The following is a 21,777-nucleotide window of genomic DNA, read 5'->3' as shown; positions in this document are numbered from 1 at the left end:
GGAGGACTGCAAGAGATGGTCAGAACACACATCGGCAACAACAGTCTCAAGCTTGAGGGAAACAAGACTTACAAAGGTCGCCGCAAGTAATCTGACATGATTGTCAGCCTTTCAGCGGAAAGGTCGTGAAGCGTACCATTGCGCTCATCATGCAGTATTGCCTCCCACTTAGTACGTGTGCTGAGTTTCACATGTCCGGACATAGTTACGGATGGTATCTGTCGAAGGTCCTCCAGCGCCAGTGTGAAGAACCAATCCAGTAGTGTCTTCTGACAGGAGATCAGGTCAGTAGGATGGCTCGGCAACGACCGAACCCAAGGGTCGTGGGAGAAAAATTGATCTTCGTTACCTACCCTCTCTATCCATCGGGGGAGAGAAACCTGGAAATGCAAATGGAGGCGAGCTAGCGTCGGGATCCTCCCAAAGACTCGAATCAAAGCTTGACCTGACCACTCCACTTGGCGTTGGTCATCATAGCCCAGAAACCTGAAGTAAATGGAGTTTGGAAAACCGAGAGAGATGCGACGGAGCCATTTGCCTTGCAAACTAGGCAACACCTCTATGAGCGTCCAGGGATCCCGAAAATGCGGCACAGTCGATGTTACAGTAAACTTGCGGAACTCGGCTCTTACCTGCTTACAAATGTACTGTATGTTGGTGTTGATCGACGCCCAAGGTCGTTCATTTCCGATGGGATCGAGAGAGTACTGAGAAGTCCGTGCGAATGCCATGCAGCGGTTAGTGTACGCTGTATACGTTGCCTGGCCGAAGATTCTCAACGGACTTCGCAACGGGTGTTCCTGGTATCCTAGCTTTTTGTGAGGCCATATGTAAAGCCCAAGAAGCTGTCTGTATATCATCGAGCGAAGTTCGAAAGGCAAGTCCAACAACTTAAAAGCGCGGCCATTCGCCTGCCACCAGCACTGTTGGCTGTTGTCAACAGCACGTGGAGGCAGAGTCGCGAGCTTTGCCGTGAGCCAGTTTCCGAATGAAACCCATTGATATGAGAGCCCAATCTCTATGTCGCTCAATAAGGTTGCTACTGGACCGCATGTAAGAACCAATGAGGGTCGTCGGCGTATCTGTAATGCATTTGTCTTGCCAAGTTCCCCAGATGTATGGCGCGCGAAGAAGGTTCCGTCTTGAAGCGACTCCAAGGACATGTCGGCGATCGAGGTCTTCCTCCATACATCGAAGTCGATCTTGCGCAACTCGAGGAGACGGTCCTGTAACATACGGTAGTCAACGAGCTGAGAGTCGTGTCAGCCTGGTATTCGAGTAACGTTCACGTCGCACGTACAAGCCCGGTCTCGTTGCTAAAGCCCTTACATTTGCACCGAACCTCAACCCAATCACGTAGAGGACGCCAGCTACGGCGCCCGCGGACCTGGACACATGCTAGAGGAGATATGTCTGCTATGTCTGACTTGTTCGACAACGAGAGATCATAGCGTATCTTGACGTGAGGGGTTCTTGGGCTTATGCCGACGAAGCTATAGTAGCCGGAAGAAACTTGTTGGATCTTTCGCGGAGACACCTTGAGCCCGACCGTCTTCGCGTGGAATGTGGCGCATCCGCGGCGCTTCTCAGCAATGTACTCGTTGATCGTGGCCGAGATCAATTCCTTGGCATGTCAGTGTCGCCATACAATAACGTTATATGAGCCAAACTTACTGCTTCTTCGACCGCATTGGGAGCATCCTGACGACTCGAGTGTTGTGACATTTTGCCGCTAGGTCTAGGGGTTAAGTACCTAGGTACACAGCCACTGGTCATAGTTCGGGAAGGAGTGTGATGGACAGAGGTTTTATATACGCAGGCGAAAAGAACGGACAAGGGTATGGCCCTTAGGCAGCGGTCTGTGTGAAGGTTTCCGGTCTATGTCATGTCAGTGCGCCAAAGCTTTCTCGAGACTCAATAAGGGTAGATTCAGGCAGAAGCCGGGGACTTGTAATTGCTAGTCGGCGAGATGATCGTATATTGACTGCGAGCGTAGTATAAATAGGCGACTACTAGTTCTTAAGCCTGAACAAGAAAGCAAGAGACGCAAAATAGATTTGATGTGCGGATAAGGGGCGAAGAACGTACTAGGTAGGCTGTTTGCTGTGCGGTGATGAGACTGGAAGGAAGTCATAGTGAAAAGTGGCGCGCTAACAGTTCTCATGTGCTTCATAGACCGCATTGCAGGATCACCATGCACCAGCTGCGATTAAGACAGATAGTCAGGACACCGAAATTGTATTCGTATCGTCTGAATGTGTTTATTCACAGCTATTGTAGGCTACATAGTAGAAGATAGCCCACTTGTGACAAGACCAGACTCGTCGCAAACCCCCTGTATCTGTCGTACGCAGCCATGAAACCGCCTCTCAGAACCGGAGCGGCTCTGCAACCGTAACATCTCATTCCTCAAGCATGGTCTCATCTGCATCAACGGCGGGGCTTGGTAGAGCAGACTCACCACTTACCCAAGTCACAGGCCACGGGATCACCCCATGAAACTCCCTCATGGAACAGGAATCGGAATACTCACTGAGACACCTCATGTCCTGACAAACATGACCATAAATGCAGTCGATACGACGGCAAGCACAGCCTATACTGCAAGGGCTCCTCTTGACCATGTATGTTATCAACTTGCGGATCTGAGCACTGATCTCTGAGTGACTGAAGAAACAATCATCCCCGAAGCCACACACGCCCCTGAGATGAAAGTCAGTGCAAGGCCGCACCCCGCTCCCAAATTTCTCGGTAAAAGCTTGCTTATCGGCAGGGGAGGGTCGCGACATATGGTAGTCCACCCGCTGCCCGCGATTGTTGATTGGTACATGGTGGGCTGGCGCGTCGCAGTGCCTTGGGAGCTGGCCAAATTGACGAAGTACGTGTGTGGTGGCGTTCGATGCGGTGAATTGGACACTTCCATTGCCGCCAGGAGTAACGTATTGGGAACTGCGTAAGTCATCATTATGGGAGGCTTTGTCGCTGATCAATTTCTCTAGGTATCGCTTCCTAATCGAGTGTGGTGCGAGCGATGAGAACGAATCTTTGCCTGCGGGCTTATCGAAGACCTCCGGGATGCTGATAGAATCGCACGGCAGCGGAACCAAGTTCGCACCTGCGCCCATCCCGTTCCCATGTACTAGCGTAACCTTCTTGAGATTTGTGCGCAGCATGGCGAGGTACACAGGTCGTCTCCAAGCGGCGAAGAAGACGTGCTTACAGTTCGGGTCAAGGCGAGCTGTTTGAAAGGCATCTAGAAAAGTCAGAAATATGCATACCAAGCTGGTTGTTTCGTGTGAGATATGGCCCACTCCAGAAGTATACGTTGTATTGCGATGCACGCTTTGGCAAGACACAACTCAGCGTATACCTCCAGGGTATAGTATGATTGGTGTACGATTTGTAAGATCTTGGGTTGTGGGTATCACTCACCGGCTACTTTGACTTCCACGATAGCCTCGTCCCGAACTCCGATGAAGTCGAAATAAGGGTCCATCGAAGAGAACTGGATAGTAAATTGCTGCAGCGGGCAGAGGAGATCATTCTCCAGCTTGGCAGAATTGGCGTAGACGCGAACCACCAATCGAGACGTGCGAAGTGACGCAGCTGAGGAGATCTCGATCAGCTGTTTCCTAATCGCGTCGTACAGGCGATTTCTGATGTTGTATGGTTGATCGCGATCCAAGGCGGGGTAGTTCTGGTTGGAAGACTTGTTGAAGATCTCGTTGATGAACTAAGAAGCAGTTAGCATTGGCAGTCTGGCACAATGACTGGGACTTAGAAAGACTGTCGTTATTGGAAGTTGTACTCTACCCTGGAGGTATTCAACGCGACATCTTTGATGCTTTGTTAAAGCGCAATACGGCGTACAGCTTCAGGGTGCGATATACATGGGTAATGCAACTTACTGGATGGCTATGCGCATCGATCAAGACCAGCACATAAGAGTTCTCTAATGAGTAGGACTGCTCCAAGACAACTACAGCCTCTAGGAGCAGGCTCTTTGACGTTTCCTGGGTGTTCTCGTCGCCGTTGGCGAGGCTACGCAGGCGTGCCGACAAGTCAGCGAGTTTCTCGGAGTCGGCCATGTTGTTGAGGTAGTCGAAGAGAAGAGAGCATGACTGGAAGGTAGCTGTAAATCGTTTACAAGATCCAGGTCAACACGCGTCGCTCCTCATCTTCACCTTTCACCGCGCCAAGGCGGTGAGCGTGCGACGATCGACCGATTAGGAAGTCAACATAACAAACGCGACAAAGACGCTCGAATGAATCGCAGTCGAAAGCGGTAGAAGCAGATCGAAGCAATGGTAAAGAGAAGTAACGCAAGAAGTGGACCTGTCGACCACACATGAGACTGTACAGCAAGTATCAAGGCACTATTGAACGTCAATGGTGGTCGAAGACAAGGCCTCAAAGGCCGTAGTACAATGTCGAAAGCACTGCATATCTTGACGCAGTGCCAACGCCATCTCCAGTACCAAGACCTAAGTATCGGCCGTCCCAGCTGAGCAGCTTACTCTGCGCATGCTTGATTTGAACATCTCTTTCTCCCTTTCTGGGCAAAACGAATAGCTTTCCAGCAAGCATATGCAATCAAGCACCGTTAGCAGCTCGTAAAGCCTGGGAGTGTCTGCGCCTAACAAGTGGGCAACATGGCGAGAGAGAACGGTCCTCAAAGATTTCCATAAAATGCAACGAGATATCGTGAGGACGTATCTGTTGAAGCGCAACGGAGAGAACTGCCGGCGCGGTCGGTACACCAGCGCTCTAAGATGATGATCAATGACGTCATCACCCTTTCCTTTTCCCACAATCCCAGCCACACCGATCCGCGTGGCTGTTCCTTTTTCACCATCCACATCGACAACATTAGAGTACCCTCTTTAATAGCATACTAGAATCTTCGCGCCACGCTTCGATATCCTCGCATCAGTCTGCCCGCGTGGGCGGGATCCCTGCCCCAGCTTCTCTAGGCCAGCGTAGCACGCTTTTATGGCGAGAGCAGCCACCTGTTCACTATGCGCGGGTGCACACACCAATAACGATTGCCAACTCGTTTGCGATCATCGTACGGTTTTTTCGGAAGCACGGCAACTGCCCAGTGTCATTGCTAAGTAGCCCTTGAACGTCTCGCTACGCCGTTTGATGTTATCGGTATCGCCATCGGCTCTGCTGCGTTGCGACAGGCGCTGCTTCAACATAGACCCAGAACAGTCAAAGACTATAAGAAGGTCGATAGAACCAACATCCCGTTCAAGATACTGCTTGGTCCAGTTTTTGCGAGATTACTGGTGGTAAGCGTGCGAGCCTCGTTTTATTGTGGTCTAGTGCCTATGAAAGCATCATCCAGGAAGAACGTCTCATTTCACCATCTGGAGCACTCGCACCCACTTTGGTTCCTTTCGGTCTAACGCAACCATTGCGAATCTCTGCATCGATAATGCTCGTGTAGGGGCTGTCAGGCTGAGTGGCATCTGCCTGCAGAACGTCTCCTACGCTCAAGTGCGCACACAAGAATGTGGCTGAGTTGGCCGTACGGAGTAAGCTCGCGGAACCGGGACCCCCGAGAACGGATATCACGCGCAGATTCCTGTCTGCAACCTCATGAATACCCTGCGACTTGTCCAAAATACTAACCTATTCGGCATGGAGATACAAGGTTACTTGTGTGTGTACTAGCCGAGATTGGCACACTAGGGCTTCATAGGTCAGCATGCAGTCAACCCCCGGCGCGCGCCCTTGAATGACTCCACATTTCGCGAACGCAGTCCATTCCATGCGTCACATTGGCGCGGCTGTCACCACTTCCGTAGTCCACTCCTTCCTTTCTTGAATAGCACTGACTATCCCTATGTCCCTACTGCGCAACATGGATACCTGGTCCTCAAATGTAGAAGACGATTCGACTGTCGGTACTGTGTCGCTTGGTATGGTGGTTATTGATGAGATCCACCTGCCAAAACGATCGCCTTTGATTGACGTAGCGGGGGGCTCCGGAGCTTACGGTATGTATCTTACACGTGTGGCGCTTTTAGAACGCTGATAAACTTACGATAAACAGCAACGCTTGGGAGCCGCCTGTTCAAGACCCCTGCGCGATCGAAGACGGTGGGCTGTCTGGCTCTTGTGGGCTACGACTTTCCCGATGCTGTGCGAGAACAGCTAAAGTCCTGGCGGACCACTCTGCACGTAAACGTCTCGCAGGACAGACTGAGCACCAGAGGGCTTCTTGAGTACGAAGATGATACATTTGGACGTATGTGACTGCCTTGTTCTAGTGATAGACTTTTGCAGCTTACGATTGCCTAGCGAAGAAGTTCCGCTATACTACGGAGCCGTTGAAGCCATCACCAATCGATCTCGTAAACACAAATCTACTTGGCTCGGAAGCATTTCATCTCCTTGCACCGCCCGAGGTTGTCGAAACACAGATTCCAGAATTGATAAAGCTTCGCAGGCAACACGGGTTCAAAAACCGGCCATTCATAGTGTGGGAACCATTTCCAGCAGCTTGCACCACCCAGAACCGACCTTCATTCCTGAAAGCCTGCAGACTTGTGGATGTGTTTTCGCCCAATCACTTAGAAATGTCTACCATGCTCGAGGATTCACCCTGCGAAGGCTTTCAGCCTGGCCGACTGGAAACATATGCACTAGAGTTCAGCAAGGCAATCGGACCGAGCGGAAGCGGAATCGTTATTGTGAGAGCAGGTGAGCATGGCTCACTGACCACTCAACATGCAGCTAAAAGTGTATGGCTACCCCCATACTACGAACCATCGGCGGTCAAGGTTATCGACCCCACCGGTGGTGGCAACACGTATCTAGGCGGGTTTATTGCAGGCTGGAAAGCATCAGGAGATATTCATGAAGCTTCTATGTACGGTAACGTGGCTGCAAGTTTTGCTATCGAGCAGATCGGTTTGCCTTCTTGTGAAGTGAGCGATGGTGAAGAGATATGGAACGGTACTCGGGTAATGGAGCGTCTTGCTGAGTACAGAGCACGGCTCAGCTGCACAGGAAAGAAATGAGAAGAATATATCACACAGGTAGAAGATACCGTTGCAATGGTCGATTCGACTGCGCGTTTGGGAGATGTCTATCTAGATGACAAAGGTTTTGATCCTCCTTCACTCTCCCCAAGAAAGCCTCCCAGCCTTCATTCCGTTACGACTGAACAGATTTGAGCTGAGACGAAGTTCTTACCGCTACCACCGACTACATCGCGTCGTATCCCGGCTTTAACACAGCCACGCACAAGTGAGGCTTCAGTCCGCGAACCCACAGCATCACGGAGAATACTCCGCCGAAATCTACTCGCAACCTAGCGTACCAAACTGCATACTAACGCTACTGTCTAGATGCCGCTGTAGAACGGAGATGCCACTTTAGATTGGAGATGCCGCTGTAGATTGGAGATGCCGCTGTAGATTGGAAATACAGACTTCACCATTCCGTTCCCGAGAAGGGGATCCATGTAGCCGCGGCTCAGCCCTGCCACCTCGTATCGAGCGCCTGTATAGTGTCTAGGAGGGATTCAACAGCTCTTGGTGTGACGATTCATAGCTCACGGACTAATCCCGCAGCCTCATCATGATGCAAGGCATCCTTCCCCTCCGCCTGCGGTAGATTCGGATATCGCTCGTGATGCGGCTGACAAGACTTGGGAGATATGGGGCAATGAGGCAATACGAAGCTGTGGGCGTCCCGTCCTCGCTATCAGTAGCGCGCGGATAGGTAATCCCGAGCGAGCGATTTACCACCATCTTACAACGCAAGACTATCAGAAGCTTGAAGATGCAGGGTTCGCCATTCGAGGGGCTCATGGAGCAACGCCGCCACCCTTCATGCTGGGGAATGCCGGGTTCCTGTACATATGCTATTGCGTATCGTGCAGGAGGCTGAGGAGGCTCAGTAAGTCACGCGCCAGGGTTCCCAAAGGATGATAGTTGGATCGTCAAGCATGAGGGGTTGGTGAAGGCTTTGCAGCCGTATGCCTAGATCTCTCCCAAGAAATTCTGACAGGACTAATGCACGCACACATGCAGAAGTCTCAATCCCATGCGTCTCAGCTTTCCACTAGATGATCGCAATGATCAGCGCTCTATCACGTTTGAGGATCCCATTGGGTACCGATTGGGTACCAGAAAACGCTACCCCACCGTTGGAACGTGCATCTCCAGGGCTTGTTTTGTAATCTGACAGAACGGGACGCTAAAATCGCCGATCACTCCTCAACTTCCCGCTCTTGCACGTTTGCCGTACTGCTGCCACGACCACCAACGTCAATAATACGTTGTCACGATACGTCTCTGGACGGTCAACACTCATGTCTTAGGCTCATGTTTGCTCGTTATTGGTACGCACTAAACGACATCATGGCGGCACGCATTCCGGTTTGACACGGATTCGAATACCGAATCGATGGAAGAATGTCTTTGCCGCTTTGTCTACTCAAGCAGGCCGCGATAGGTATTCAAGAGAGAAATATATAAATTTGTGAGTTCGTGGCTGTTTGTTAGGACGACCACATCCGGATGTCTCTTCAGAAACACTTCTAGTAGCACGTCGACTTTACGCAATATATACCAACAAAGAGAGCAACACTATCCTCACCACCATCGTAGCATTCCCACTTTACGATATTCTTTCAGAACGCATCCCTGATTCCAACCATGCCTTCTTTCCTTATGAGAACTTCACACGGTCTCATCAGCATCTACGACTCAAATCTCAAGAACGACCAGCCCGCCCTCCTTCTCCTACACGGCAACGCCTCATCCTCCAAACAATTCCGCCATATCATCGAGTCCCCCACCATCAACAAGGGCTGGCGCATCGTTACTCTAGACCTCCCCGGCCACGGCTGCTCGTCCAATGCCCCTGATGTCAAGACTACGTACTGTCATCGCGGCTACGCCGACCTCGTCATACGTGTCTTGCAGCACCTCAGAATCGAGTCTGTGGTGCTCATGGGCTGGAGTCTGGGTGGTCACATCGCGATCGAAATGCTTCCTTGTCTCGCTCATGACGATCCTCCCATGGTGGAAGATGCTCCTCGGATCAGCGTCAAAGGGCTTATGCTTATCGGTACCCCTCCCTCGCGTGGCGCCGAGCAGATGGCTCAAGCGTTCAAGATGCCGGCTGGTGGTCTTACATTCACGGGGAACAGGAATTGGGTCAATTTGGAGGCTGAGCTTTATTTGAGACATGGTGTGGCAGCGGGTAAGGAAGAGTGCTATGAGAAGTGGATGTTGGAGGATGCGAAGCGGACCGATGGGCGCGCAACAGTCTTCATAGCTGATGCCGCGACTGGAACGAAGGATAGCCCGCCCAAGGGTTGCGATCAAAAGCGTGTGGTGGAGGCCACTGATGTGTTGATCGCGGTCGTGAACGGAGTGGAAGATCAGTTTGTCAACCTGGATTATATCGACGAGGAGGTGAAGTGGAAAAGGCTCTGGAGGGGTGAGTGCTTGGGCTTATCTGGGCTCGGGCATGCGCCATTTTGGGAAGATGCGGCAGGATTTGAGAAGGTGTTGGAGGAGTTTTTGGACGATTGTGAGGAGTGGGAGGGTTCGGATTGTGATTCTGCTGTAGGTATTTAGTCTACCATGTTCATGGTTCCTCCCCATGTACGCAAGTCACTGATACCTAATTCATATGTAGTTTCCGCTACTTTTTCTTGTTGAATGTGCTGGTGGCATAACGCAGGCACGACGCGGCTGAGTAACACCGTAGATAATCGCAATACAGGTGTATTTCCCAAACACCTTTGCCCACAGTATGCAGCAGGCAGTGTCCGCTACAATCCCATCATAGTCGTGAGTATGTGCACTGAAACATCACTTCGCAAGCCCCTGTGTCCGCTAATTGCTGACAGCCATCTCGATACGAGGACATGTGATCGCAAGTTCGCTTCTGGCGAGGTTTGGATGGGGCGTAACTAGTCAGTGCTCATGGAAGCGCTAGAGTTATGATTCCGAATGCTAGATCCCTGTACACGTCCCGCCTGATCTACGCATGTCTGATCTAATGCTTACGACCTAGCAGGGCGTAGTCCCACTCCTCTTGGTACTTCGGAAAAAAATCCCGCTCACCAATAAGGTGCTTGCCCATGAACGCTTCCCACTGCTCGCGCTTTTCCCCACCCTGAGTCATGGCCTCGAGCTCTCGCGCTCTCCGCATGCGGACCAACTTTTCCGCGGTCTGCTTCAGCATCTCACGCGGGGCGGCATATTCGTTAACACTCTTATCAGGCTCTTGGCGTAGCAGATATACCTTGGTAGCAGTGCCTATCGTATCCAGCGTCGGGCACAGGGTGTGGTAGAGGGTTCCATTTGGGGCTTTCCCGATAAGTTTCGCGGGTTCCCATTCATCAGTTCTCATCTTTTCTAGGCCCTGGGTGACTTCGAGGCGTTTGTACCAACCACGTTCACCCTTAGCGATAGTTCGCATCACTTTGTGCCGGTTTTGGCCTTCCGTGTATTTGATGAGAGTGTTTTTGAGCACGGCTGTTCTTTTCGCGTATCTTCTCAGGGTAGATAGACCGAACGGAATAATCGCCGCGAGAGACGTGTCGTCGGAGGTTGAACTGGTTTGACCAGCACCAATGGATAACAGAACGGCGGGCTCACTGTCGTCGCCCCAAAGCGAGGCGGCTTCAGAATAAGCACAAAAGCTGGGGTTGTTCTCAAGTATGCCGCCATCTTTGAGGGTTAGGCTACCATTAGGGCCCATTACTTCCAGCGGCTTGAAAAATAGGGGTGCGGCAGTAGTTGCTCGACCGGTCTGCCATGTGCGCAAGTCAGGAGGATCTTTGTTGTAAATGGGAACCCATGGCGGAAGCGTGTCAGGGTTGTAGTGATGATTGTACGTGCGCAAGAGAGATGTCTCGTGCTGTTGGCCTGAGTAGAGCGTTGTCAGGCATATCCTGGATAGCATGTGGATCAGCTCTTTTCTCACGATCATAGTATCGATGCTGACTCACGTTTGACAAAGCTGATATTCTGGGGTTTGAAGCTCATGAGCAAGGATCTTAGCCTCCTTGGGGGGACGACCTCGCCGTATTTCTGGGTCATCCGAATCGTCCGAGCCGTCTCCGTGACCTACATATATATCCAGCCCTGTTGAGCGCCACTTGAAATGTTCGTCATAATCGCACGAAGCTCGTTCGTGCTGTTTGCAGTGCTGTCGAACCATCACTCTGAGAGTAACCTCAAGATCCGAAGCACGATATCTGACAGCAAGAGGTGCCAATTTCCGAGGGTTTGCATACATTGCTTCTAGAATCGATTTGAAAGCAATCATCGTCTCTGGTACTGTCATACGAAGTCGACTCAGTGCAATGGCTAATATACTGCCAACGTTTGTTAGCAGATGTCGCTACTGATCGACCACTATTGGGTTCAACAAAAGCTTGCGCTGGTCGACCATCGCATAGGCAGCACTTACCCTCCCGTCGATGTGCCATACATCTTGTGAAAGTAATGACATGGACGGAAATCAGAAGTCTGAAAATTTCTGGGATAGTGTGTAAACTGTCGCTCGAACCGGTTCTCACAAGCGATTACCTCGTCCATAAGTGCCTTAATAATCAAAAGACTTGACCACGACTTGACTCCACCACCATCTGACACTTATGTTAGCGATCGCTCTGGAGACACTGGCTGAAGTACAAACCGAGGGTGAGTAGACATTCTCCTGTTCCACCCTCCACTGATCTCGACCATTTGGTCCCCGATTTGTCTGCTTGAGAAAGTGTATCGTTGTACACTGAACGGAAAGATGCGCCATCGTTGGATTCCTCCTCTCTCTCGGTCTTAGTGAAGGGTTCCTCGCTGCTGAGGAATGAACGGACTGATGCGACATCGTTGTGTTCTTCGTCTCGAGCAGTCTTACTGATAAGTAGTCTGTTTAACACTGAACGCAGCGATGCGCCATCGTTGGTTTCCTCGTCCCCTTCAGTCTCAGTGACGGCGATATTGTAAGCTTCAGACAGACGCAATGTTGGAGCTGTAAATCCGGATGGCGATACTTTGGATTTGGCTCCTTCGACAATCCAAGGATCAGTATTCTCCAGGAAGGTATCCTCCAATGCAGCTACAATGAGGTGACGGTTGTTTCCGACGAACTCTGTAGTAAAGCCTGCTGCTCGTAGAGATCTCTCTATTTCTAACCAGACCTGTTGTTCGCCATCGGTAATTTCTGGAGCCGTAGTAAAGCTGCGAATAGATGGAGCCGTGACGAAGCTACCAATGGATGAAGCTGTGACAAAGCTACGAATGGATGGAGCTGCAGGGAAGCTGCGAATGAATGGTGCCGTGACAAAGCTGTAAATGGAAAAAGCCTTGTCTGTATTTTGAAGGCTATTCACCAGCTGAGTGAGCGTCTCCTTGATGGTCTCGTAGTCCTTTTGTGTCTTGCGGTTGCTGACGACGTTAAGATGTGATTGCAGACTTGTGAGCCTCGACCGCAAATCCAGAACATTTTCGCCAAAAGATGGAGAAAGCTCGTATCCTCCAAGTTCACCTTGCTCTAGCGTCTCTACCAGTAGTTTGAGCTCTCGTAGTATTGAAGCGCATTCTTCTGAAACTCTTCCAAAGTGTAGGTCGCTGGAAAACACGCTGGTGTCGAGCGTATTTGCATAGTCTTCAGTGTATTTCGCAAATACACTCAAAGCCTCTAGGCTACTGAGAAGTTTATGGGAGTTGTTTGTTTCGTTGCAACGACTGCTCAAATGTTCAGCGACCTGCCGTATTTCGGTGATCTGGTTGATGGTGATGTCCCTGCCTGCCGTAATGTCGCCTTGGAAGACGGCGCCACCCCCGCTATCCACGGTTCGGTCCGGCGGGTCCATTCGTGCGCAAGGAGCTTGGCTGAGGTCTTGCAACCATCCGGAAAATTATTTAGAGGCTGGCGGCGACATGCGATCCATGAATTGGTCTTGATAACGTCTGGGATGGAGGTGTTCTTCTGGGTGTCCTAACAAGGTGGGGTCAGGCTGACTGCGTATCGCACACATTGCAGCTGGCTTGGTCAGCTCAGCTGCAGGTGCGGCTGAGGCAATGCAGATGCTGGCCCGCCATCGGTTTGCTTGACTCATCCTTCGGAGCCTGTTGCGCATAGCTTCGAAAGCTGTGGAGGTACCAGAAATGGGTTTATTTCGCCATTTGAAGACTAGCGGGAAGAAGAAAAAAGGGCCAGCGAGCGACAAGCAAACCGAGGAGCCACCAGAGGAGTTGTTCTCGACGGCAGGCGCATACGGACTCAAAACGGTAGCGGAAGGAGCGACTGATACCGTAGAGTAGGCGCCTAGCCTCACCACCAGAATACACCTAACATCCATTCTAGTATCGTGTTTTTTCACGGCCTTACGAGTAATCGCGAAATCACCTGGACATACAATAAGACAATTTTCTGGCCCGAAGACCTCCTTGCGAATGACCTCAAAAACGTACGCATCTTCACCTTTGGATACGACGCAGATGTAGTCAAGCTCCTCACCGTAGCCGGCGGCAACACCGTACGCGACCACGGCAAATCTCTCGCGCAAGACCTTTCTTTGCGAAGAGCAGAAACAAATACAGTACGCGAATCACAAGTCTAGAACTGCCTTGTTCGCTAACTGGCGATAGAGCAACCGTCCAGCAATCTTCGTAGCCCACAGCCTCGGTGGCCTAGTCGTCGAGCAAGCCCTCCTAATCTCACGCGGAACCTCCCAACTGCACGTGAAAGCACTCCTAACCTCCACCTTCGGCATCGCCTTCATGGGAACCCCCCACCTCGGCTCACGAAAAGCAGACTGGGCAGCCCCACTAACCCGTCTCTCCTCTCTCGTCCTCAAAACCAACCGAGAAATCGTCGGTGTGCTGGAACCAGCGTGAGTAACATCCCTATCCAACCCACATTCGAGACAAACACTAACTCCACACCCCCATCTCTAGCTCAGAAATGCTGTCAACCCTCCAACAAGAATTCCACACCCTCCTCGAAGACAGACGACGCAACGAAGGGAAATGGATAGAAATATTCTGTTTCTACGAGGAGTTGAGTTATGCGGGCATAGGAGATATCGTGCCGAGACAGTCGGCGATTTTGCCGGAGTATCCTAATGCTAGTATCCATCAAAATCACTCTGATATGACAAAGTTTAGTGGAAAGGCAGATCCGGGGTATGTGAGAGTACGGGGGCAGCTGTGGGTGTGGGTTGAGGCGGTTAGCAAGAGAGAGCTTAGTACTACTGCGACAACCCAAATGCAAACTGATTCCGATGAACGGACACTTGTCTCGCGTTCGGTGAGGTCAGAGCAAATATCTGATATACCCGAGGGCATGGGGGTATCTGAGTTAGAAAGAGAGGGAGAAAGGCAACCGGCGCGAAGAGAGGGAGGAGTACAGGAAATGGGGAGCAGTCGGACTGGTGCTGTTTTATCTGGAGGCGGCCCTACCTTTATGGGGAATGTTAGTGCTGGGCGGGATTTTAGGAATAATCAACATTCGTAAACCAAAGGATGGACTCTCGATTGATGGCGAAGATGGATCCATTCGCGTCTATTCGAGTCGCTCTACTTCTTCTTCTCCTCTTCTTCATCCTCCTCATCATCCTCTTCCTCTTCCTCATCACTATCCTCTTCATCCTCATCCTCATCCTCATCATCCTCATCCTCATCATCATCCGCATCCGAAACCTCCTCTCCAAGAGCCTTAAGCCGTTCCTACAATCATTAGCCCCATCTCTCATCGACTCTTCACACAAATGTAAACGACATACCTTATCTTTCGTCCTCTTCTCCTCAAGATCAGCCAGCACCATAATCAAATCCTCAAGCTCTGTCGCCTTCTCCTTCTCTGCTTCTTCCGCTTTACGCAGTTTCTCTTTGAGATCCTTCACTTCCTTCTCACTCGCACCTCCAGCCCCAGCCTTGCCCTTCTGAGGGTTTGACTTTGCAGCAGCGGCGGCGGCGGCTTCAGCTTTACGCAATTTCTCCTCTGCTTCTTTGACCTTCCAAGTCGAATCTTGTGCCTTGGTCTTAAGATCTTGGTTCTCGGCTTTGAGCTTGTCGATGGTGGATTGGAGAGCTTCCTTCTCAGATTTGGATTGCTTGAGTTGGGCTTCGAGTGTGGATTTGGACTTCTCTGTCTCTTCTTTGAGTTGCTTGAGTTGAGTCTCTTTCTCATCTTCCAGCTCTCTAAGTTGCGTCTCTTTTTCTTCGGTGAGGAGCTGGAGCTGTGCTTCGCTGTTTTGGACGTGCGTTTGTGCGTTGCGCAGGGTTTCGGTGATAGTGGCGACTTCGGTGCGGGTTTGTATGAGTGTATGTTCGAGGTTGCGGATGTTTTCGATGGCTTCTTGGCGAGCCTTCTCTGAGGCGCCCAACCGACGCTCTAATTCAGTGCGTGTTCTATGTGCGTCGTGGAGCTGCTCGTCGTACTCTTGTCTGACCTTTGCGATGGCAAGGTTGGCGTCCTTGCTCGCTTGCTGCACCTTATTGTTGAGCGCAACGATTTGAAGATTGTACTTGTTCTCCATCTCTAGCATAGCTTGTCGTTGCTCACGGTCCTTCTTTGCAACTTCCTTGTCGAGATCGTCGTGCAATTTGTCGTTGATGCGCTTCAAGGTGCTGCGTTGCTCCTCGGCCGATTGCTGGGTCTTGCGGTGCTCCGCCTGCTCCTGGTCTATCTTCTGCTCCAAAGTCATGAGTTGTGCTTTGAGCTCTTGGATAGTTTGCTCCTTCTCATTACTCTCCCCACGAAGCGCATCGACTACATCTCTGTCAACACCATCATGTGACTGGTGCTGTTCGATATTCGGATTGCGATCGATGGCCCGCGATAGTCGGCTAAAGTTATCTTTTAAAAAGTCTACAAAGGCTTCGTCGAAAAAGATGTCCGGCAAAGCACCACCTCCGCCGGCAGTCCGGGGCAAGACCTCAAAGTCTCGTACGAGCGGATGGCGTCGTAATCCGGTTATTGCGTCCAGGTATTTGTCACGACCGAGCTTCGTCATGAGAACTGGTTGTAGTTCGCGTCGTGGCACAGGCGAGTCCCTTGTTGAGAATTCGTATACGACTCCCAGCAGTGCAGCACAAAGACCGCGAATCATGATTCGGTCTTCTCCTGGGGTCAGGACGGCTTGTACCAAGCTTTGCAGACTGCTGGCTTCTCCCAAGAAATCATCTACTGCCGCGGCATCCTCAAATAGCCAGCCTAGCAATAGCATTAGATAGGCTACCGATATGCGCTCATCTTCCCCGAGTTGCAGGCTTGCGATGAGATTCGCCGTAAGCGTTTGTATGCACGTGACGACCTCTTCACCACTCTCTGCATCTCCTTCCTTGACCCCCATAAGGGTGTCTTTCGCTTGATAGTCGTCAAAGATGAGGTGGTAGATTAGATTCGAGGCAAACCAAATTCTGTATGGGTCGCCAGTTGGGGGAACTTGTGGCCCGGCCATGAGGATCGTAAGAGCATTGGCTGTTTCGTCGCCGCCTTCGTGACCACCGATGGCTCGGTTAAGGAAGTGTTCTTGTATTTGTCTGTGGTTGTAGAAGTAGGCCTTGATGCACTCACATCCTGCATTGCGCAGGTCGAACAGGTCGTTGGGCGCCGGAAAAAGGACCAGGTTCAGAAGCGCTTCAATAACGTACACGGAAGGTACGCCGTTGGGAGAAGTGACGCCATTCGTAGGAGGCTCAACAATGGGCCTGACCTGCTCTTGAGCGAATCCTTCTTGGAGCCGAGCGTTGCCTCTAATCAGATCCGCGCATGTGTTGAGAGCCTCGATCTTGATGGGCATGGCGGTCGCAGGGTCGAAGGCGATGTTCAAGAGTTGTCGAACGAGGCCATGCTGCTGGAAGACGTTCTGGTTCTGCAGTGTGCCCGGGCTGCCTTTGACGAGGAACATGCGCATGATGGCGAGCAGCCCCCAGATGTTCTTGTCGCTCTGCGGACTGACCCAATCGTCCTCTTCTTCAGCACTTGCGCGTGCCTTCTTCGGCTTGTTGCCGCCGGGTAGCAGCGCGGCAAACCTCGCGACATGGCCCATCTCGCGTATGTTGGTCTGGTTTGACACGTTGAAGCGTATGAGGATAGCCAGCAGACTCAAGCAATCCTGAACGACAACCCCGCCCTGGGTGAGCCCGCCATCGGCATGTATCATGTTGAAGACCTTGGTAAAGGCATCCTCGAAGACGAAGAGCTTCTGCAGTTCGGCAGAGGTTCGGGACAGGTCGGTAAGGACGACGAGGGCTTCGTTACGGATGGCATCGCGGGGGTCGTCCAAGGTGGCTACCAGGCGCTCGATGCCGCCGGGGGCTGTAAGGACACATTCCTGGGTTCGTTGGGGGCGGGCTAGCGAGATGGCGCGTATCAGTTGCAGCGAGTACAGGCGGGAGTAGAAGTCGGGCTTGTCTAGGAGATCAAGCAAGAGAGTGATGTTGTCTTGCCGCTATCATAAGCTCAGCACTAGTAGATATGTAGCAGGACAGGACCTACTTGGGAGAACTGGTCGGCCAGCAGCAACTCCAGCTCTTCCGAGGCCTCGTGACTGGTCTCGTCTGGGTGAAAGAGCATGAGCAGCGTCTCGAGCACCACCTTGAGCGTGTCGACGTCGTCGCCATCTTTAGTCAGCGAGGCGATGAGCCCTTTGAGCGCGCCCGAAGCGACCGAGGCGGGATATTGTTTGGCGAAGCTCCGGAGGCCGAGGATGGCAGCGCGACGGTCTTCGAGGAGGCTTGCGCTCGTCAGCCTCCCACTAAGCGTGCTGATGGTGTCGGTCGCAGTCTGCTTCGGAGGCGCATTGGCCTCGAGAACGCGCATCATCTTGGGGAATTGTCAGGGCTATGGCCTCATGGTAGAATATACGGCGAGTGTTCAGTCATACGTATGACTATCCATAGGAACGTAGTCGACTCAGTACAGTCGCAACCATAGTGGGTGGAGCTCCACGTATAATTTGGCGCACGGGCTCGCGGCTCCTCCACATCCCTGCAGCGTCGGCGAGTCGGCAAAACCGCGACCTCCAGGGTCCCGGCCGCGATGCTAAGGAAAGAGCGCGTCTTCCATCGCCGCTCCCTCTCCCTCTCTCCCCCCATCACCACCTCCCATCAACCATCGTGCGCACACTCGGTGATCGCGCGCCGACGGAGATTGCGGCACTAGCACTCATATCGCCGCACTGGATATCGCATCCGGCGCTTCAAGAGGAGGAAAGGGCTTTCATCGCCATCAGGCAGTCTTTTCTTTCCACCGCGCATCGTCGCAGCACTACCACACACTCCAGACTACTAGTACACGTGCTCTCGCACTCATCGCAATCGCACTCGCACTACTACCCTCCAGCTACAGTCTCACTATAGCCACCCTTCACCCTCACACGTCGCGCCACCGAGCGCCTACCGCCATCATGGGTGTCCCAGCCATGTTCCGCTGGCTCAGCCAGAAATACCCCAAGATCGTCTCAAGTGTGCAGGAGGAGTTGCCCAAGAAGGTCGGCGACAATGTCATTCCTGTAGACCGCACCGGCCCCAACCCCAACGGCGAAGAGTTCGACAACCTCTACCTCGACATGAACGGCATTGTGCATCCTTGCTCGCATCCCGAAGATAAGCCCGCGCCCAAGACCGAGGCCGACATGATGATAGCCATCTTTGAATACACTGATCGCTGTGTCGGCATGGTCCGTCCTCGTAAGCTTCTCTACATGGCAGTCGATGGTGTTGCGCCTCGTGCCAAGATGAACCAGCAGCGTTCGCGTCGTTTCCGCGCCGCCAAAGAGGCAAAGGAGAAGGATGACGAGCGCGCTGAGTTCCAGAAAATGCTCAACTCGCAAAAGGCTAGTCGTGGCGAGGACATCTCCAGTCTCGAAGAGGTCATCGAAAAGACCTGGGACTCCAATGCAATCACCCCCGGTACACCCTTCATGCATCTCCTTGCCGAGAGTCTTCAATACTGGTGTGCCTACAAATTCACAACCGACCCCTCGTGGAAGGACATGAAGGTCATCATCTCTGATGCGTCCGTGCCTGGTGAGGGTGAACACAAGATCATGAACTTTATCCGCTCGCAGCGTTCTATGCCTACTCATGACCCCAACACCTCGCACGTTATCTACGGCTTGGACGCCGATTTGATCATGTTGAGTCTTGCCACCCATGAGCCTTATTTCCGTGTTCTCAGAGAAGATGTCTTCTACGACTCGGGTAAGGACAAGGTCTGCACGCGCTGTGGCCGCAAAGGACATATCCGCAACAACTGTGAATTCCCCGACGACGGCAAGAAGCTCACCGAAGAAGAAGCTGCCGAAGAGTGGGCCACTTCTGAGCACCAACTCAAGCCCTTCATCTGGCTGCATACCAATATTCTGCGCGAATACCTGGCAGTCGAGATGGAGACGCCAAAGCGCAAGTTCAAATACGATCTAGAACGCTCTCTCGATGACTGGGTCTTCATGTGTTTCTTCGTCGGTAACGATTTCTTGCCACATTTGCCTAGTCTTGAGATCCGAGATCAGGGTATCGACTTGCTCATCAGCATTTGGCGAGATCTCGCTGCTGAAATGGATGACTACGTGACCAAAGATGGTTTCCCAGACATGCGTCGTGTGCAGCAGATTCTCTCCGCCCTAGCGACTCGAGAGGCTGGCATCTTCAAGAAGCGAAAGGAAGTCTCTGATCGCCAGGCAGCAAACAGGGCTAGGCGCGAAGCACAGCAAAACGGCAACAAGCGCCAACGAACTGAAGCAAGCGGCCCACCTGGCTTCAAGCGTGCCAAAGAGAGCACCGACACGTATACCAGCGCAGGTATTGTATTCTTCGATCCCAAGGATGCACAGTCCAAGGAAGTGCGCGATGTGCACAAGGACATCATGCACACCCGTGACGCCCAATCCAACAAGAGCGCTGCTGCTCGACTAAAGGAGCTCATGAAGGCCAAGGCCGATGGCACCGCTGCGCCTGAGCCTGAACCGACCTCAGCTTCTGAGCCTGCATCGGGAACCGCTGCTGGAACCGAAACTGTTCACCTTGGAAAGCGCAAGGCAGATGAGGTTGAGGACGCCGACAACGGCACACCCGGTCGCAATACGCCCGTCATCCCCGATCCACCCGCACAGGCTGCCGAGCCAAAGAAGAACGACGACGGCACTGTAGAAGACACCATCATGCTTTGGGAAGAAGGCTACGAGGAGCGTTACTACGAGCAGAAGTTCGGCGTTGACCCCAACGACATCGCCTTCCGTAACAAGGTTGCGCGTCAGTACGCGGAGGGTCTCTGCTGGGTGTTGGCCTACTATATGCAAGGTTGCCCATCGTGGACATGGTATTTCCCTCACCACTACGCTCCCTTCGCTGCAGACTTTGTCGGTCTCGAAGACATGGATCCCCGCAAGCTCTTCGAAAAGGGCACACCGTTCCACCCTTACGAGCAACTCATGGGTGTCTTGCCCGCCGCATCGAATCACGCCATCCCCGAACCCTTCCGTGTACTTATGGAAGACCCTCAAAGTTCAATCGTCGACTTCTACCCTCCGGACTTCCCTATCGATTTGAACGGAAAGAAGTTCGCCTGGCAGGGTGTTGCCATCTTGCCCTTCATCGACTCGAAGCGACTACTAGATGCCATGGCAACCAAGTACCCTGAGCTCTCTGACGACGAGAGGAAGCGCAACGAATTTGGCAAGGAGACACTCATGTTCTCCCAAGAAAGCGGCCTATTCGACGATGTTGAGAAGGCTCTGTACCGCAAGGGAGAGCAGAAGTACAAGATCGATCCCGCCAAGAGTCGCGCACTGCATGGAGAAATTGAGCCGCACGATCTTTTCGTTATGGACAGTCAGCTCGTGCCGCCTTTCGATGCAGATGGTATCACGGAGTTTGAGATTACTCAAGATCGGTCTATGAGGTGCGTTCGATATCCACTGGGGTCACATAGAGACAGTGCTAACAAATATGCAGAGTATACTACGAAATGCCCAGCGTGAGCAACACCCGCGCCCACAAGTCCGCCCTCCTCGAAGGCGTCATCATGCCCAAGCCAGCGCTCAGCCCCGGTGAAGCCGAATCAGTCCGTCGCTCCAACGAACGCGGTGGCTTCCGCGGCGGACGTGGCCGAGGAGGTGGAGGTTACCGTGGAAACTACAACAACGACCGAGGCGGCGGCTACAACAACGACCGTCGCAACAACGACAACTACAACAACGGCGGTGGACGAGGCGGCTACCAAAACGGTCGTGGAGGTGGTGGTGGTGGCTGGGACAACAACCGCGGCGGATACGGAGGCAACCAAGGTGGATACGGCGGTCCCCCACCCCCGCAGAACTTTGCTCCTCCGTTTCCCGGCGGCAACTTCGCGCCTCCTTTCCCAGGCAACTTCCCTCCCCCACCTCCTGGATGGGTACCTCCCCCCGGTGTAGGAGGCTGGCAAGGCGGTGCGCCCCCGTACGGCGCACCTCCCATCCCTCCACCAGTCACTCAGCGTCCAGCTTGGATGAACGGCGGAGGCCAGCAACATGGTGCCCCTCCGCCACACCACGCACCCAACAACAGCTCGTTGAGGGATGAGCGGTTCTACCGCCCCGCAGACGAGATCCTAGGTCGTAGTGGAGGTGGCGGTGGTGGTGGTGGTGGATACCAAGGAAACAACCCTTACAATGACCGTCCGCCGAGGGATGATAGGGGTGGCCGTGGAGGCAGAGGTGGACGCGGTGGACATCGTGGTGGTGGTGGAGGTGGTGGTGGATACCAGGGTAATAGGCAGAGCTATAACTCTAACGACTACCGCTAG

The 21,777-nt window shown here is 52.6% G+C and overlaps 6 protein-coding genes across 6 annotated transcripts; 3 read left to right on the top strand and 3 right to left on the bottom strand.

Moving 5' to 3' along the window:
- Positions 1 to 3,424: 3,424 nt before the first annotated feature.
- On the bottom strand, positions 3,425 to 4,088 carry J4E78_006462 (uncharacterized protein; the record flags this gene model as incomplete). The annotated part of the gene is made up of 2 exons (XM_049367074.1): positions 3,425 to 3,733; positions 3,909 to 4,088. 2 exons carry the CDS (start codon positions 4,086 to 4,088, stop codon positions 3,425 to 3,427), a joined length of 489 nt encoding a protein of 162 aa, XP_049220821.1.
- Positions 4,089 to 8,675: 4,587 nt separating this feature from the next.
- J4E78_006461 (uncharacterized protein) lies at positions 8,676 to 9,605 on the top strand (the record flags this gene model as incomplete). The annotated part of the gene is made up of 1 exon (XM_049367073.1): positions 8,676 to 9,605. One exon carries the CDS (start codon positions 8,676 to 8,678, stop codon positions 9,603 to 9,605), a length of 930 nt encoding a protein of 309 aa, XP_049220820.1.
- Positions 9,606 to 10,029: 424 nt separating this feature from the next.
- Positions 10,030 to 13,021, bottom strand: J4E78_006460 (uncharacterized protein; the record flags this gene model as incomplete). The annotated part of the gene is made up of 4 exons (XM_049367072.1): positions 10,030 to 10,930; positions 10,988 to 11,312; positions 11,680 to 12,882; positions 13,018 to 13,021. The coding sequence occupies 4 exons, from the start codon at positions 13,019 to 13,021 to the stop codon at positions 10,030 to 10,032; spliced, it is 2,433 nt and encodes an 810-aa protein (XP_049220819.1).
- Positions 13,022 to 13,151: 130 nt separating this feature from the next.
- Positions 13,152 to 13,883, top strand: J4E78_006459 (uncharacterized protein; the record flags this gene model as incomplete). The annotated part of the gene is made up of 3 exons (XM_049367071.1): positions 13,152 to 13,303; positions 13,351 to 13,585; positions 13,635 to 13,883. The coding sequence occupies 3 exons, from the start codon at positions 13,152 to 13,154 to the stop codon at positions 13,881 to 13,883; spliced, it is 636 nt and encodes a 211-aa protein (XP_049220818.1).
- Positions 13,884 to 14,564: 681 nt separating this feature from the next.
- On the bottom strand, positions 14,565 to 17,817 carry J4E78_006458 (uncharacterized protein; the record flags this gene model as incomplete). Its single annotated transcript, XM_049367070.1, has 3 exons — positions 14,565 to 14,714; positions 14,771 to 17,443; positions 17,491 to 17,817. 3 exons carry the CDS (start codon positions 17,815 to 17,817, stop codon positions 14,565 to 14,567), a joined length of 3,150 nt encoding a protein of 1,049 aa, XP_049220817.1.
- A 583-nt stretch (positions 17,818 to 18,400) lies between these two features.
- Positions 18,401 to 21,777, top strand: J4E78_006457 (uncharacterized protein; the record flags this gene model as incomplete). Its single annotated transcript, XM_049367069.1, has 2 exons — positions 18,401 to 20,895; positions 20,949 to 21,777. The coding sequence occupies 2 exons, from the start codon at positions 18,401 to 18,403 to the stop codon at positions 21,775 to 21,777; spliced, it is 3,324 nt and encodes a 1,107-aa protein (XP_049220816.1).

Source organism: Alternaria triticimaculans, assembly GCF_023758025.1.
Source record: "Alternaria triticimaculans strain BMP 0046 chromosome Unknown scaffold_9, whole genome shotgun sequence".
NCBI classification, from domain to species: domain Eukaryota; kingdom Fungi; phylum Ascomycota; class Dothideomycetes; order Pleosporales; family Pleosporaceae; genus Alternaria; species Alternaria triticimaculans.
Note: the sequence above shows the minus strand (reverse complement) of the source record. Positions and strands in the feature narration are given on the sequence as shown.